The 16,786-nt window shown below is 40.6% G+C and overlaps 1 protein-coding gene across 3 annotated transcripts in view; it reads right to left on the reverse strand.

Moving 5' to 3' along the window:
• The window catches only part of MBP (myelin basic protein), a 98,474-nt gene that overhangs the window by 22,525 nt on the left and 59,163 nt on the right, over positions 1 to 16,786 (reverse strand). For all 3 annotated transcript variants that reach the window (XM_081919485.1, XM_081919483.1, XM_081919484.1), the window contains one exon: positions 3,852 to 4,279. In XM_081919485.1, the coding sequence (XP_081775611.1) occupies positions 3,852 to 4,279 (428 nt within the window). The remainder of the gene's footprint in view (positions 1 to 3,851; positions 4,280 to 16,786) is intronic.

The following is a 16,786-nucleotide window of genomic DNA, read 5'->3' on the forward strand; positions in this document are numbered from 1 at the left end:
TACTTAACTGGCTGGTAAATTTACTTTGGCATTAGATCTAATGGATTTTTTCCTAATATATATTGGGTTTTGCAATTCTGAAAATTGTAATATTTCAGAGTACAGATTGTTATGTTTGAAAATAGACAGGCTTTTAATTAGCTGACATATAACTGTGCTGGAAAAATCCCTTAAAAAGTCCACAATTTGTCCAGTAGTTATTTGCTACCTCATCAAAGGCTGTACTAATTGGGTTATACAACAGGGCTGTGACTGCGAGTTTGTTTTTAATGCTGCAACTACTTGTCTTGTACCAAGAGAAGTACCACCAGAGAGACTCACTTGAAGTTAAGTCAAGTGTCAAGTTTTGCCTAATTTTAAATGAGAATAATTTTATAAAGATCTGTTCACAATTCATTCCTGTATACGTATGTGTGCATTGCACATGAACCCACCAGCTTGCACATACAGATAGATAGATGGCGCATGGGTACTAACCATGGCAACACAGGTGGCATGTTTTCTGCCACAAAGGAGAGACAATATATCCATACATTCATATTGGTACATTTTATTTTTCTCCCACCCTTTCCTGATGTATCACAAATACCAGAGCAATGGAGAACCTGTCTTTTGAGAGGGTAGGCAGGGGAGGCGAAAACAAGATAGGCATTCTTCTATTTTTCCCTTCCTCCTCCTCTCTTTAAACAAAGGGGAGCGTTATTCACGCATGTATTCTTCACCCATGGATGTTAATAAGAAAAGAATATGCCTCCACAAGGAATTCACCATGCTCTCTGCCTGAATGTCAGTGCTTTTTCTGGACAAAAAGATGTTTGTGTTTGCTGCATTCCGACAGGAGTGTGGGCAGATCAGATATACGAACCAGCACTGCAGGACGAGGAAAGGAGGCTGGAACAACGCCCTGACCATTACTCCAGCTCCTGTTACATAATTAGTTGGAGCTTTGGGAATCCTTACCAATGGACCCTAGGGAGCATATCCTCTAAATCTGGAAAAAGACCTCTTCCATTATCTCATTACCCTGCATCTTTATATGCCTTTCCATTTACCGGTAACTAAGTTCTGCTTGTCGCATGTTTACTATGTTGGCTTGGTGCACACTCAAAGGCAGGGTTATCAGCAGCTACATTCAGTTGGTGATAATTCCTGTCTCTGGCAAAGATACTCTTTGAGTGTGTGATGAAGTATATTTGCAGGGTTTAGTTTCTGTGTCTGCCTCAGCTTTTTTTTTTTTTTTAAAGAAAACCTTTTTCTGGACACTTTCAAAGTGCATCAGTGTTTGTTTTACTATTACACACAATTATTAGCAATCATCATGTTTTTAAATACAGGGAGGAACAACATATACTTACAATTCCAGCAACTTTGACATAATAATGAAGTAACAATTCTTATCTGAAACCCATACTATTCAAGACGATTGAATGACACTAATAACTTTATGCTTTCCTTAAAAACACACATGCACAGCTAGTATTAACAAATATTTGTGGCACTTGCTGAGTTAACTTCCAGCATTGAAAGTCTCCTGGAATGAATTCCCAGGAGATATTGTTCATTACCAGCATTATTATTTCTGAGAGCACAATGTTGTCACACAATGGCACAGCCAGTTCTTCACTGACTGGCCAGGATATATGCAAGTCAACATTTAAAAAGCAGTTGTTCTCTTGCAGCTAAATAGTATTTGGAATAATTCATAACCTTTTATTTTTGTTCCGTAGGCACTGGACTATGAGTTATGCAGGTATAAATGTACCAATTGTGGCAGTGAAAATCTACAGCAGTGTGCTAGGATCAACAATACAAAAGATGTTTTTTCACATGAGAGTGTCTATCTATATGCAACTCCACTCCTAACAGACAAATAGATTTCACAATTATAGCTAAATACAGAAATATCCACAGTCTGAACCAGATGTAAATCACTTATCACCAAATGCTTGAAATGAATACTTTTGAATCACTTACATTTCAGAACATGTAGTGACTGCTTATTGTAGGTGTGGGTTCATCCCTTAGTGATCTCCTAATCTATGAGAAATAGTGTCTTCGTGCTATACCTGTCAGTTTTGTGACATCACAACATTTCAATTTCAATTTGAGCCAGATTTGAGCTAGTTGGTCATCAAGGGCAATACTGTCATGATGCAAACTCCCTTAGAAATTGATCTAAACTGAACTGAAGCCAACTATACTTGCTTGGCTATTTTTACAATTGCTGCCAACTTTCTGCTAAGTGACTTGCCCAGGACTGGAGAGTGAAGCAAATCAATACTTTAATTTAAAAAGAGAGTGTGGAATGTCTCACCTTTTGGACCAACTACTTGCCCAACTACCAGTATCAGTGACTACTACCAACCAAGAAGCTGATGACTTTTTTTGATCTGCCTCATGGTCTCTGATCACTGCTAAAGCATTTAAGAACTAGGTGCACTGCAATGGGTTTTTAAAAAAAGTTTTATTAAAAGATTCTGAAACGAAAGGGGGGAAAAAAACTAGAGTCAGTGGGCAAGTGCTTGAGAATGTAAAAAGAACCTTTGCCTCAGGGTGGATGAAAGAGAGAAAGGACATCAGCACTTAATAACAATGACTTCTCTTGCAGCAGCAACTGAAGCTTCCTTACACCCAGTCAGGTCAATGGTCTCTCTGGCTCAATAATGTCTACATAAGGTGGTTGGCACCAGCTCTGCAGAGGTCTTTCCTAGCCATACCTTGGAGATGCTGAGGATTGAACCAGAGATCTTCTAAATGCAAAGCTCTACCACTGACCCTCTGTCCCTTACACCCAGATAAGTTTTTAACTCTTCAAAAGTATTTGCCAGATCAAAAATGTTAGCTATAAAAATACAAAATATAACAGCCAGTAGCCAAATGGTTTAGCAAACACTGCAATGATACATTAACAGCAGTGAAGGAACTGGTTCCCCGCTTCAAATGTGTGTACCATTCTCCTGCTTCATTCCACTTCTCATCAGTTGAACAGTACACAATTATATGTGTGCATTGGCAGTGCTTTTGCTACTGGCACCCCCCAAACTAGCTGAAAAGTATTTTCCTTTATTAAGGCAGCACTTCTATACACATTTGCCTAGACATGCACAGATTTGCACTGCGAACCTTCAAACATTCATCTATGAAAAAGCACAAGTTAATACAGATGTGGTCCGAGCTTGTCACAATTCCCGCGTTCTGTTTTGTTTCTCTCATCAGAAAAGAAACAAAAGGCATTAGGGTTGGCGAGCTGTCCCCTGGTTTCACAAAGCTTCGTGTTAGTCTCACGACACAGCCTGGGGTTACAAATGCCATCAAGAGTCATAAACAGACATGAAGCCAACAGACGTTAAACTAAAGTCAGTGTCTATAAAGCTATCACAGAGTTGCTGTAAACAATTGTCTTTCTGTGACTCCTTTCCAGTCAGATTTTGAGAAACATTGCAAGGAAAATATCACTGATGGGGAGGAAAAATTTCAAAAGAACACCAAGCCTTTTCCCACCATAAGTACTGCATACAACCAGTTAACAACAAATCTCCCCAAGGGAGCCTCAGAGCATCACATCCTGATGTAAAATAATCCCAGTATTAGGTTAGAAGAGGATTAGGGGTAATTAGAAGTTCAGGTCAATTTAAAAGGGGACTGTCTGTAGTAACATTCTCTAATGCATTATTTCTAAAATTGTCAAAACAGCCAATTATCACATTAGAAATGGATAAACACAATTCTGAAGGCTAAGTCAACTGTTGCTCTACGGAGGTTATTGCGTTCTCTTGAGTTTCCTCCCACCCATCCTTTTACAATTCTTGACTTCATTGCAGCTATTCTGTTCTCCTTTCCTCTGAGCTCACCTTGCCCCTCCGGGGATAATGTTTGTCACCTCCAAAGAATCTGCCCAGTGAGTCAAGTAGACCCGGTTCCCTGTATCTTCTGGGGGATCCATGTCTAGCATGGTCTATTGTACTTGCAGTTGCAAGTTTGGATCCATGCCGGAAAGAGGAGCGTTTCTGTGAAGCCATCAAATCCGAGTTCTCAGAAGCTGCTGCACTGTCTTCCTGAATGGTCTGTAGCTCATCTGATTCAGAGGGCCGGTCTTTGAAGGTGTTGTCTTCTCTCCCTGGGGCATCTCGGGAAAAGAGGCGGACCAAATGGGGACGACCAGTCGTGTCAGCTGGGTTGGCCTCCTTCCAGGCATTCTTTGGGTCTGCTGCGCCCTTGGAGTCTGTCACCGCTGTGCTCTTAGAGGAGGTCCCATTGTTCTGGTTCACATCTGCCTCTCCTGCAAACAACAAGGATGAGATATGAATGCAGGCCTCTGAAAAACAGAGAGCTGGAACAATGCAGCTTTCTTCCCCTTGCCTTGGGTTTGCTGTTTCACACAAAGTCCATAGATTATGTGCAGTTGCAACAGAACTGCCTTCTACCAGCTCCAGTACAGATATATTAATTTTTATCAGAATATAGCAGGGAAGAAGAGTTGTCAGGCTGGTGCATGCCTACTTTATTTACTGAAACCTGTATTTGGAAGAAAGGCAAAGGTCTTTAGTTGTTAACAAGATAGGGCACCCTTTTGCTTTGCCTGTTTTTGCAGGAGAGTATCAGAACAAATTGGTAATGACTGATAACCTAATGTTTAGGCTACACAAGCGTAAGTGTAAATGTATCCTTTAAACAGCTCTGTTAGGTTCTGGACCATGATAATCCTGCAAAAATATCTGGGAAAATCTACACTGGCTGACTAGTCATTTCTGGGTCCTATTTATGGCGCTGGTGCTTTAAAGTCCCAAATGGCTTAGGACCCAAATACCTGAAGGACCCCCTCTTTGCATACCAGGCTACCCAGGTATTAAGATCCTCTGGAGAGATCCTGCTTCATACACCCTCTTTAGTAGAGATATACTAAGTGTTCACACAGGGCCTTTTCTGTTGTGGCACCCTGACTTTGGAATAACCTCACTAGTACTGGCACTGCAAGTCTGCTATTTGCGCTGGCATTTTAGGTTGCAGGTTTTTTTTCCAGGTGAGGTGATTTTTATTTTTATTTTTGCTTTTTGTCATATATTATACTTACCTGTTGCTTTAAAAATGTATTTATATCTGGTTATTCAAACATTTGTACAGACCCTAGAGTCTTCTGATGATAGACATTAAGTAACATTTTAAATAAGCAAATATGTATCTCACTATCCAGCCTAACTTACTGTTTCTGCTGATGCCAGGTGCAATGATGACAAATAATTACATGGACAGATTTCATTTGGGTGTGAGTCTTATTAGCAAATCTGCTCTGGCATAACAGTTTACTCAGAGGAAAAAGAGATTCACCACCATCATTGTAAATGCTAACAATGATCCTCAATTTTCCAAGTGCCAGACCTATGTAGACAACACAACGTTATTCACACATAGGAGAGGTGTTATCAGCAGTCTCAGGAGAACCACAGATTTTGCGGGGGGAAACGACTGTTCACACATGTACAAAAAAGTGGTACTCAGTCCTCATATGACCTATCTGGAATTGACACGTGTTTTGCACAAGCAATCACATCACCACTGGTGCAGAAAAGAGCAAGCGTAACAATGAGGAAGTTGGAGCAACTTAAAAAGTTTGGGGCTTTTTGTTTAGGGGAAAAAGGGGAATTCCACAATACTCGAACCCAGAGTCATCCAATGAAAATGAAGGGTGGGTGATTCATGACAAATGGTACACTACACTCCTTCCTGCCATGCATGGTTTATGCTCCCGTAAGATGCAGAGATGGCCACCATCTTGGACTGTTTTGAAAGGGGATGCTCTAAGCCGATCGATCCCTAATACAACCAGAGGATCCTAGATCAGAGGACAGCAGTGGGAGAGGGCTGTTGCACTCATGTCCTACTTGAAAGCTTCCCCATGGCATCTGGTTGAATGCCGCACTAGACAGGCCTTTGTCTGGATCCTGCCAGGTGGTTCTTATGAGCCCAAAGTGTAGAGAATTTAAAGGTCCTCTGCCAGTCTCAGAATATTGCTACTGTTGGTGACAGGTGCTCCGTGCCAGGAAGAATGTTCCACGGCTGGGCCATGTGCTCTGGAGGAACTAGAGCAGAGATAGAGAGCCACTGTGGCAGACAGTGTTTTAAAACTGATGCAGAAGGAACAGGCAGAAGGTGGAGGAACTGAGAGGAAAGCTGGGCTGGATGAAGCAAACAGAACAGCTTTCTGATCTCTCTGTCACGTTTTCTGTTGGGGATTATGCCTTGCTGCTAGCAGTCTGCCAGAGATTCCAACAGCATCTCATCACTTCTGGTAATCCCTGTCGCAACCCTTGCGTTCATATTTTGTCGCTATTGACACATATGCACGCACTATTCCTTTTCCTGAAGCTGCAGCTTTTTAAAAATTTGCAACCAACTTTTTCTTTTATTTAAGGGAGGGGGGAATTTGAGTACTTTTGCATTCGAATGCATGTCCTCCCCCACCCCTTGCTTGGACCGTCAGCAGGGTCTGAGCTCTGTCAAACCTGCTTGGCCTCAGTGACAGGGATAACAGTTTCCAAAAAAAACAATGAATGTAATTAAAAACGGAAAAGGGCTGTGTTTAGGAGCAACATTTCTGTTGCTTGTCTGGACTTTAGCAACTTTGTCGCTGACTGTGGAGATGTAAAGATGTCGATCCCTTGCAATTCTGTGAAAATGTTGCTGTCCCAAGACTTTTTGAGATTGGAATTAAATCAGATATTAATTCCTGCATAAAGACCCTGTGAGCAACCAACACAATATAAGGAATTTTATTCATCAACACTGGCAAGATTCTATGCCATAATACACATTCATTCCAGGGTGGTGGGGGGAACGGACAGAACAATGAAGCTATTCTTTTTAATTAAATGCATTAACAAAACACCAGAGCATCTGCATGCTAATATTTTTACAACAGTTGTGCTTTGTGTCAGTGAATGCATTTATTTCTGGCCAACAAAGGAAAGCATTTGTGCCACAAAAGGAGCTTCTCCCAATACTAGCTAGGACATCTTATGCCTTTCTTTAGTAAGGAAAATATATATGGAGAGCTTTTATTCTCCTCCCTACAGTGGAGTGTCACCGCTTTAAAAGGTACAGCACAACTATAGGTGTACTTACCTGCACTTGCAGAGTAGCAGAGATAAAATGATCAACCAAAAAGGAATAGATTTTGAATGGCCTGATTGATGAGAGGTTGGCAACACAAGGCCTCAGGCCTGCCAATACATTTCCACTCAATGGCCACCACAATAATGTAGCAGCATGGGCACAAACTTAGTTCCAGTCTAGGTAAGATTCTGGGCACCCCAAAAAACATTTACTATGTCAGCATCATGTTTAAAAGCAAATGTCTTAATAAAAGTGCAGTCCCTTTACAGAGCTTCTGTTTAGGCCATAGGTTGCTGGTATGCAGAATACTAGAATTATTTAACAATTATTCCTGGCTATATGACTGGGCAAGGTTGTATGTGTGTTTGTGTGTACTAACCCATGCAAATATATATGAGTAATTTCTGCTCTTTGTCCATACATTATATACCATAAATTTATTAATGTGCCTATTCTTCTATTGGAAGGGGCACGGGGCATAATTTTGGGACAGCCTAATGCCATGCTTGATAATTTAAAAAACCCTCACAAATACGATTGATGCACCATTTTCTAAATGTAGTTTAAGTTTTTTTTTCTGTTCAATCCAACATTGCTAGAATAATTTCAGAACTGAAACCATATGTATTAAAATTGTCAGATATTAAAATGCAATGAGCCACTGCTTTTGTCTCCAATTATTGCTCTTTGAAGTAGCCTTGATCACTGCATCTGGATGAGCTTTGTCTGACTCAGAATAAGAAAACCATTCCGTTCATATACCCTGTTCAAGTTAATTACACACGGTTTGATTCATAGGGACACCGTGAGTACCTGCTCTTAACTGTTATACCTTACTTTCCTTTTGTTATTAAGGCTCTTCCAATCTCCTGAGTTAAATACACTTCAGTGCAAAAGTTCAACATAATTTTATCATGCTTTGAATGAATTCCTCTGAAGAAATGGTTAATGCAATTTTATCTGTGAAACCTGTGGGATATGCAGTGTTGGAATTTTAGATCAGTACACTTTGTTCTCTGTGACTCAAAGATGAAGTATGATTCTATTAAACGGGTACTAAAAGCCAAAAAAACAAAACACTTCAAAGTCATTGAGAATACTTGTGGAATGTCATAGAATTTCAGGGGCTTCTATGTACAATGCAAAGTATCTTTGGTTATGCAGAACAAATTTTTACTTCATGAAACCTGAAGATGTGCTGAAATATCCTGTGAAGTGTCTCTTGCCAGAGTGTTCTAAAAGTCATGTAGAACCAAATGGTGCAGATTGACCCCAAAATTGACCCCAAAGCCTTGCCAGTAACCCAAGTGGGGGGAAAATGTCTTGTAAGAGCTGCTGTCCATGACAATCAAACCTAAACATTCCCATGAAGACAGGTTGAAGATGCAGTAGATGGACAAATGCAAGGTTGAATCTGTACCCAACCTTTGTACAGCTGTGAAGTAAGTGGTCAGTGTCTGTTTGCATTAGCTATACGGAACACAATATTGATGAAGTTGCCAAAACTCTTAGCTCAGGAATTGGTGGCTCATGAAGCTTACCTCAAACACCACCACCAATTTCCTCAATCTCAATTTTTCATCTGAGATGGAGAAGTCAGTCACTCCCTACTTTTCACCCAACCAGCTTCCAAATGCCCACCCACCCACTTAATTGCCTTTCTTGGTTCTCCGGCAGTGGGATAGAGAAAGGTCCCACTTTTCCTCTGACTCATGGCATGCTGCTATGGCTAAAGCTAGATGCCAGGAGCACTTGGAAGCTCCTATTTCCCAGAGCATCTGTGCTTGGTCCCAGGAAGGGGCAGGCCAGAGATAACCCCCACCTCCTTTCCCCATCCCACATAGAGCAGGTAAGTGGATGAGTGGTGAAGAAGGGGTCTGGAGGGAGGCAGGGAGTAGTTGGTTGAGTGAGGATTCATAGGCTCATGGGGGAAAGTTCTGGGGGAAAGATGAGGTCTCGTAGTTAGAGATGAGGTAGGGTCAGATGTGGCTTGAAATGGAATTGTGCTTGGTAAACCAGCTGATTTTCCAAAGTTGGAACCCAAATGAAGGAATTTGCTCCATCACTAGTTTGGAAAAAATGAGAGTCCAGATTTGCCACCCTGGGCTTCTTTGTGAGGAAGGGTGGGCTATAAACCGAAAAATAAAATAAATAAAATCACCTTCATGTTGATACAGCATAAGCAAGTTTTGACATGCTTTGTGACTTCCTTGAATACATAAGCATCTTTACCAAATAAACATAAAAATGTTATTAAATGATACACACTTTTTCTGGAATGTAGTCTGTGAACTTAACACCTGTTTTTTTTTACATTTAAAATATTATATGTATCTTTTGATTAGTTGATAATGGTCTAAAAGTTACTTCAATTTTTATTATGTATTTTCACATACTGGGGCACAAGCTGATTTGTCAAGATGAAGTAGAACAATGGATCTCAAGTGGAATTTGGTAGTGTGGGCCTAGTTTGCAGCACATCCTCCTTGTTTTCTAAGTACGTCTGGCATAGATTCAGATTACTGAGGGTCATGGGGGAGAAGGTGCAGGAAACAAAAGCCTGTGGTTGCAGCCAGTGGGATTTGCTATGGCAGAAATTTGGAATCTATGAAAAGCATGTGGCACACATCCAGACAACCCCGCAGAGACCCAAGAAATAAAATAAAACCCCAAAGCATTCTCAACAAATAAATTCTGTCAAGGCACCCACACGTTTCAAGCAGAAACCATCCTTTGTGTGTTTAGAACATAGTTTTTGTTTAGCTATAAGCATCTCACACAACAGAGAGTACAAAGTGTGGCATGATGAAAATGTAATATTCCCCCTCCCCTGGGTTCTTTTTTTTCCCCTGTGAAAGTTTGCCTCCTATTTTACTGAAAGTGAATTGTTCAAATGAAGATATATAAGCATTCATTCTACAGACTGTTAAGAGTTGCTTCAGGAAAGGAATACTTAGCTGTCCTCCATGTCATAAATCTATTAATGAACACCTATGACTTTGGGTTGGCAACCTTATGTGGAACAAAAGTGGCTTGCAGAGAGGAAATCAACCTCTTTAAGATGGATGTCCACAGTATAATAATGAACTTGCTGCTTATGCTTTATGCAAGTTTATAGAGAAATTATGTGCTGGAGAAATGCAGTGGGCATGCTATTTCCCTGCAATAAGCTTAAAGAAAAAAAGAAAAGAAAAGAAAGACTTATTTTAGCACAGATCTCAAATGTCATGCTATTTTCAGTGCTAATTGAAGTGATGGCAAGTGGCAAGTTTATTTGACTTTTAGAAGACATGTTAGTTTGATTTATTACGGCCATTGGCCCATATCTAAAACAATACATCAAAATTTATCCATAAACAATACAATTTAAACAGTTCCAAGTTAAAACACCCATATAAAACCAATTTTACTTCAATTAAGTAAACACTATACACAATAAGCTCCCTCTATGTCAACCGCAGTTCAAATCCCTCAGATTTTGGGGGATATGCGTCTTAGTTCTGGCACTTATTGATGGTTCTTAAGTTTGGCTAAGCTGTCAGAGTCATAAAGTGATCCGCTTTTAGAAGACATGTTCAGGGAAGTTTTTAATGATTTATGTTTTATTGTGTTTTTAATATTTTCTTGGGAGCTACCCAGAGTGGTTTGGGCAACCCAGTCAGATGGGCATAATAATAATAATAATAATAATAATAATAATAATAATAATAATAAATAAAAATAAAAATAATATTTTCCCATTTGCTGATCTCAAGTGAGGATCATGGCTTCCAGGGCTCTAAGTGGCCTAACCTTTATTTTTTCGTATGCTGTTCTCCCATATGTATCTCTCATCACTTCCAGCCAACCTGACCAATGATCAGGGATGACGGGAGCTGTAGTCCAAAAACATCAGGTGGGACACAGGTTCCCCATTCCTGGTCTATAGGAGGACAACAATGGATTTACTTCTTTTATTTCCTCTTGTTTGGCCACCACCAATTCAAATACTGAGCACCTTGTCCAACATAGACAAGAGCATCTGTGCTGTTTTACTACTGCAGGCACATTCCAGCTGTGATTCAATAGATCAGTTGTTGATACCTAACCTAAATACATTATTTAGATGTAAGTAAACAAACCTTTATTCACTTTATTTGATGGGTTTTATGTTTTTTATCTGTGAAACCCATAGCTATGGAGTGGTTTTTTTATTAAAGATTTTCTTGATTTACAAAAGGGTGTGTCTCATATATTTTTTTCCCATGTAACATTTTTACAAATCAGTTTCATTTGTTGAGATATTAGGAAGAAAGGGGGGAAAGAGGTGGAGAGGGCGGAAAGATGAGTGGGGTCGGGTGGCGATGTTTCTATTTTACTTACTATATATAGGGTTTGGTGTCAGCATTGCTTGTGCAGGTTCTTTGCTGTTCACTTGTGTTCCTTTGGTGGTGAGAGAGGTTGGGTTTGGCCTAGGATGTGATTGTTCATTTGTGGTTGGCTGTGGTGATCTTTGTTTTTATGTGCGAGTGGGGTGGGTGGGTGTTTTGGATCAGGTTAGCCATATTGATTTGTATGCTGTTGGTGGATTTTTGTCAATGTCTTGTTGGGCTGTGTATGCGATAAAGGGGAGCCATACCGGAGTGAAGGTGTCTTCTTCTATTTCTCCCCGTGTCAGTTTCAGTTGGTTAATTTTTCTAGTAGGGCTGTTTCCCATACTATTTGGTACCATTGGTCCATGCTTACTCCTGGCTAACACATTGTTTCATGCATCTTTTCTCTGATTCAAGTACCAAGGCATTTGTAGTAAAAAAGAGATAGGAACTTTTTGGCACTGCCTTCAAAAGTACTTTCTCTCTGTAGATTGGCTGGGATCTTGAAACATTTAATTACCTCCTTTTCTTAGGACTTTTTATGACTGCAGCTTTCAAGGATGTTTTATTGTGGCAACTTTAGCATTTTATATAACGTAATTATATATTGTCAAAAGTATTGTCTTTGAATGGTTTCCAGAAAGGGCAAAATTGTAATAACAATCGCCGTCATGATCATATCGGTGATGGAAATGGAGTTTTCGAGATTAAGGGCTGTTTGATTCCATTCTATTTCAAAGTGTTTTGTTGCTCTCTAAAAGAAACCCCAATTCTTCAATATTAGATTGAAACAGCCACTGTGTGCAAAAAAAGTTGTGGAGAAGAGAGTTGTTTGGTGCAGTTAATTAATTTTGAAATGTAAAAACATTTCCCTGTAGAAAATCCATTCCTGTCATCAAAAGTGTCACATTTCTTTCTTTCTTAACCTTACCTGTATATTCATTTGTCTTCATACTCCGGGAGTTGTTACGAACAAGATCAAAGCAGCCATTAAAGTTTTGGCCATTACATTGTTAGGTTCCTCTTCCCACTCTCTTTCTATGCTTCAAATATGTGAGGAAATAGCAAGTGATACTATCCTCTGATCCAGAAGTATAGCAGGAGCAAAGACTGACAGATCCAACATTTTAGAGTGGGGCTGATTTGGAAATATGCCTACCTTTGATACTGCTGTCCCAGCAGATTAAATCATCGTTTCCTATGACATCCTGACCAGAAAACTGCAGTTTAATTACTGCTGGCAAACTAGGTTATGAAACCAGGATCTGACCCTGGACAGAAGCACTGAAAAGGTAAAGTCAAGGTAAAGGATCCCTGGACACTTAAGTCCAGTCAAAGGCAACTATGGGGTTGTGGCGCTCATCTCACTTTCAGGCCAAGGGAGCTGGCGTTTGTCCTAAGAGTTTTCCGGGTCATGTGGCCAGCATGACTAAACCGCTTCTGGTGCAATGGGACACTGTGATAGAAACCAGAGTGCACGGAAACGCCGTTTACCTTCCCACCGCAGTGATACCTATTAATCTACTTTCACTGGCGTGCTTTCAAACTGCTAGGTTGGCAGGAGCTGGAACAGAGCAATGGAAGTTCACCCAGTCGTGGGGATTCGAACTGCTGACCTTCTGATTGGCAAGCCCAAGAGGCTTAGTGGTTTAGATCACAGTGCCACCTGCATCCCTACAGAAGCACTGAATCGAAGTGTGTTAAGGGAAAATATAAAGAATTGAGTGAAAAGGTAGAGATGCAGGAACATGGTTCATCTGTGGGTCAATGAACCATGACTTATCAGCTCAAGAATTTGACATCTGAACTGTGCCACTGTGTTTCAGAAAATAGGTTCTAAAGGAATACAAATGAAAAGTTTAAAAGCCATTCACTTTAACATACTCTAAAAGGGTGCTAAATGCCTGTGTTTGGTATATGTTGGGATTTAATTAGAACTAGTATGTTAAAATGGGATATCAGACCTATTTGTCTTAAGATGTGTGTTAGAAGCTGTTAGTTCTCTGAAATTACCATGTGAGACGGCTCATTAAGTCAGACTCTGTGTGCTAAGCTGTGTGCCACACATCCCTAATCCTGGGGAATCAACAAGTATAAGACAAGTGTAAAAAGTAATGGAGTCTGACTGTTTTCCTTTGAAGTAATGGCCTGGGGATAATGATCCATGAGTACATCAAAGGAGTGGGGCTTTGGCTGGTGTTAGAAAAAGCAGAGTCCATGAAAACTTGGGAGAAACAATGTGATGAAAGCTGACAGGAGGAAGTTATGGGTCAGAGTGAAATGGCTTTTTGCTGTTAGGCTGCAGGGCCGTAGTCCAGAAAGGAACAGAAACCTCTTGGGGAGTAATGCTGTGAACCCCTTCATCATTAGGTTCAGGTTGCATATATGTGAAGATAAACCATATATCATAAAGACACCACAGACTCCACTGTGCCCAAAAAGAAACACAGGTGCTGGTATCCCTAGAATCTTGCACTGCTCAGAGATTGGGTGGGGTGTGACCATACCTTTTATGAAAGCTACTGGCAACAGCAAAGTCAAATGAGGGACTGCCTCCATTAGGCTAAATATGGGGGAGCATTTAACAAAACACCTCACAATTCAGTAAACCACACAGTGTTAATCATTTCCATTGCTTTGAGTTCTGTGGTCCCCAAAAATATGGAAAAGGGAACTTTTGCAGATTATGCATAATTTATGGAACTCTGCAAAACAGAGAGAGAGGCTGGCTTTTTTAGTGATTGCCCACAACTGTGGAACACTCTTTCCCCAGACGTTCATCAATGTTGAGAATGAACAGTTTCTGGAAAAGTGTGCATTTAAAAAATATTCAGCCTGTCATGCAACCAGGATTTCACAGTGGTGGAATGATTCTAGTCTTATTGTATATGCCCCAAATTATTAGGAAAGGATAAGCTAGAAACCAAATTACATTATCAAAGGTACCAATCATAGATCATCCATGATTCAAAATGCAGTTTTGTAAAACTTCATTTTAAAGGCATTTTACATTTTTACATGAACACTGAAGGAACACATTTCACCTCATCTTCTATATTATTGTGATGACTAGAGTAGAAGGAGAGGTGATTTTCTTATGGCCAGCGGTTTCTATAGATTAGTGGTTTTCAGACTTTGTGCTTTCAAGGAACATTTGGCTGCTTAATGCACCCTGAAAATCTTCCATGGAACCCCTATGAAACAAAGAATATTCTGGAGTATATTTCTGGGCACATGCTCAGTTCATATGGGAAACTGGTCAAGCGTGTTGGGCCAAACCCACAAGCACATCATTTACTCCAAAGCACACCCAATAGTATCTATAGCTGGAGGATTGATAGTGGTGGGGAAATTTAGAAAACTAGAGTTCAAAGGAAAATGTTCCTCTTCAACAAGGGCATGCAAATATGTGTTCTGCATTAAGTCACATCATAAGAAAGGGATTTTTTTGTTTTTGTTTATAACAGCAAGCTTTTTATGGCAAATTTCCTTAACTGTGTCTTCTAGCCTGAGTAAAATTAGTTTGTGCTAAGGGTCAAACTGACTGGGATGAAATCTGCTCTGGAAGGCCCTTGCAGAGATCCTATTATGCACTCCAGCATGTCCCCAAATACCCCTTTAGGGAGGACTGCAAGGAGCACAGCACCAGAGCGCATAGTTCCTTCTGGGTCCTATTGACTATTGTGTAGGGGGAAGAGCAAGAAGATTTGCACTGAGCTTCTGCGAGCTTTTCAAAATGCCTTTGTTTGCACACTGCATAATCAAGTAGGCCCACACAGGCAGGGGGAGGAGGGGCACAGTTTGCTTTTGCCAGAAAAGTTAACATTTAAAAAGGGATCAAACTACTAACAGTCCTCTCCATTTAGAAAATGCAACGATCCCAATGATGATAAACCTTCCCACAATTTAAACTTTCAGTCAAGTATTGTGATCTTCAGCTTCCCTTATCTAGATGGCTAATGGCTGCATGAGCCTCTCCTCTCTACTCACCCCCTTTCCAAGTTTTCCTTCCATTCACAGAAACCACCCTTTGGCCTTTTCTGATCTTAGTTCATCTGGAGCACTCCCTCATCCAACACTTCTGTCATTGGCCCCTCTGCTTTCTTTTGCTTGTGACGTTGTAAGGACCAAGACTATTCATTTCCTAAGCCACCTGTTTCTTCTTTTCCATGCCCTTTCTGAACATCAGAGCACCCGATCCAATGAACATAGAAAGTTAACTGATAGTAATAATAATAATAATTTATTATTTATACCCTGCCCATCTGGCTGGGCCTCCCCAGCCACTCTGGGCGGCTTCCAAAAAAAATATTAAAATACTGTAATACATCAAACAGAGCCAAATGGCTGATACATCTTTTTCAGTATTGTCTACTAACTGACTGACAATAGCTGTCCCAGGTTTGGGACAGGGGTCTTTCTTAACTGGAAATGCCAGGGGTTGAATCTGTATGTTCTCTGTCACAGAGCTACAGTGATCCTGGCTCACCCACACTGCCACTTGACCTATATTTTGCTCATATTGTGTACTGATTAACTCCCCCAAGTCAAAAAGCTTTTTTTGTGTGTTTTGCGAATGTGCTTTGCAAAAACCTAATCTCATCTGCTGAATCGAAGCTCAGTTAACCAAAATCTCTCTTTGTATTTCCCGTGTATCTGATAATAAGCACTAAGCTCCCTCTGAGAGTTATCTTCATGGACAATTGCTTAGGGCCAGGCTATGAATTTGACATCCCCATGGTTTTAGGTTCATGGTTCATGGTTCATGACCAACTGTGGAGCATAGCAACTGAGCCGGAATGTGAACTTAGGTCTCCAGGCTCCAAACACAGTGGGTTGGAGTCAGACTCAATTGGGGCAACTTAGTTCACATTGATTTCACCATCAGAAATCAATTGATTTCACCATCAGAAAGTGTCTTTCAAGTTCTCTCTAGAAACAATACCATTTAAGCTTGTTGAACCTTAGCTGGTATAGGATTTTCCAATATGCAGCTTGAGGATACTCCTGAATCCTTTGCTGCCTGCCACTTGAGGCTTAGGTGACTTCAGTGGTGCAGAGTGCCTTCCATCAGCTTTGGCTTGTGGCCGAGCTGCAACCATATCTGGACAGGGACAGCCTAACTACTGCTGTCTATGCTCTGGTAACCTCTAGATTAGATTACTGCAACATGCTTTATGTAGGGCTGCTTCTGAAGACAATTTGGAAACTTCAGCTGGTGTAGAATCTGGTGGTCAGGTTGCTCTCCAAAGCAAGATGGATTGAGTATATTACACTGATCCTGGCCCAACTGCACTGGCTGCCAATTAGCTTCCAGGCCCAAT

The sequence above is a fragment of the Podarcis melisellensis genome, assembly GCF_964234715.1.
Source record: "Podarcis melisellensis genome assembly, chromosome: 7".
In the NCBI taxonomy this organism is placed as follows: domain Eukaryota; kingdom Metazoa; phylum Chordata; class Lepidosauria; order Squamata; family Lacertidae; genus Podarcis; species Podarcis melisellensis.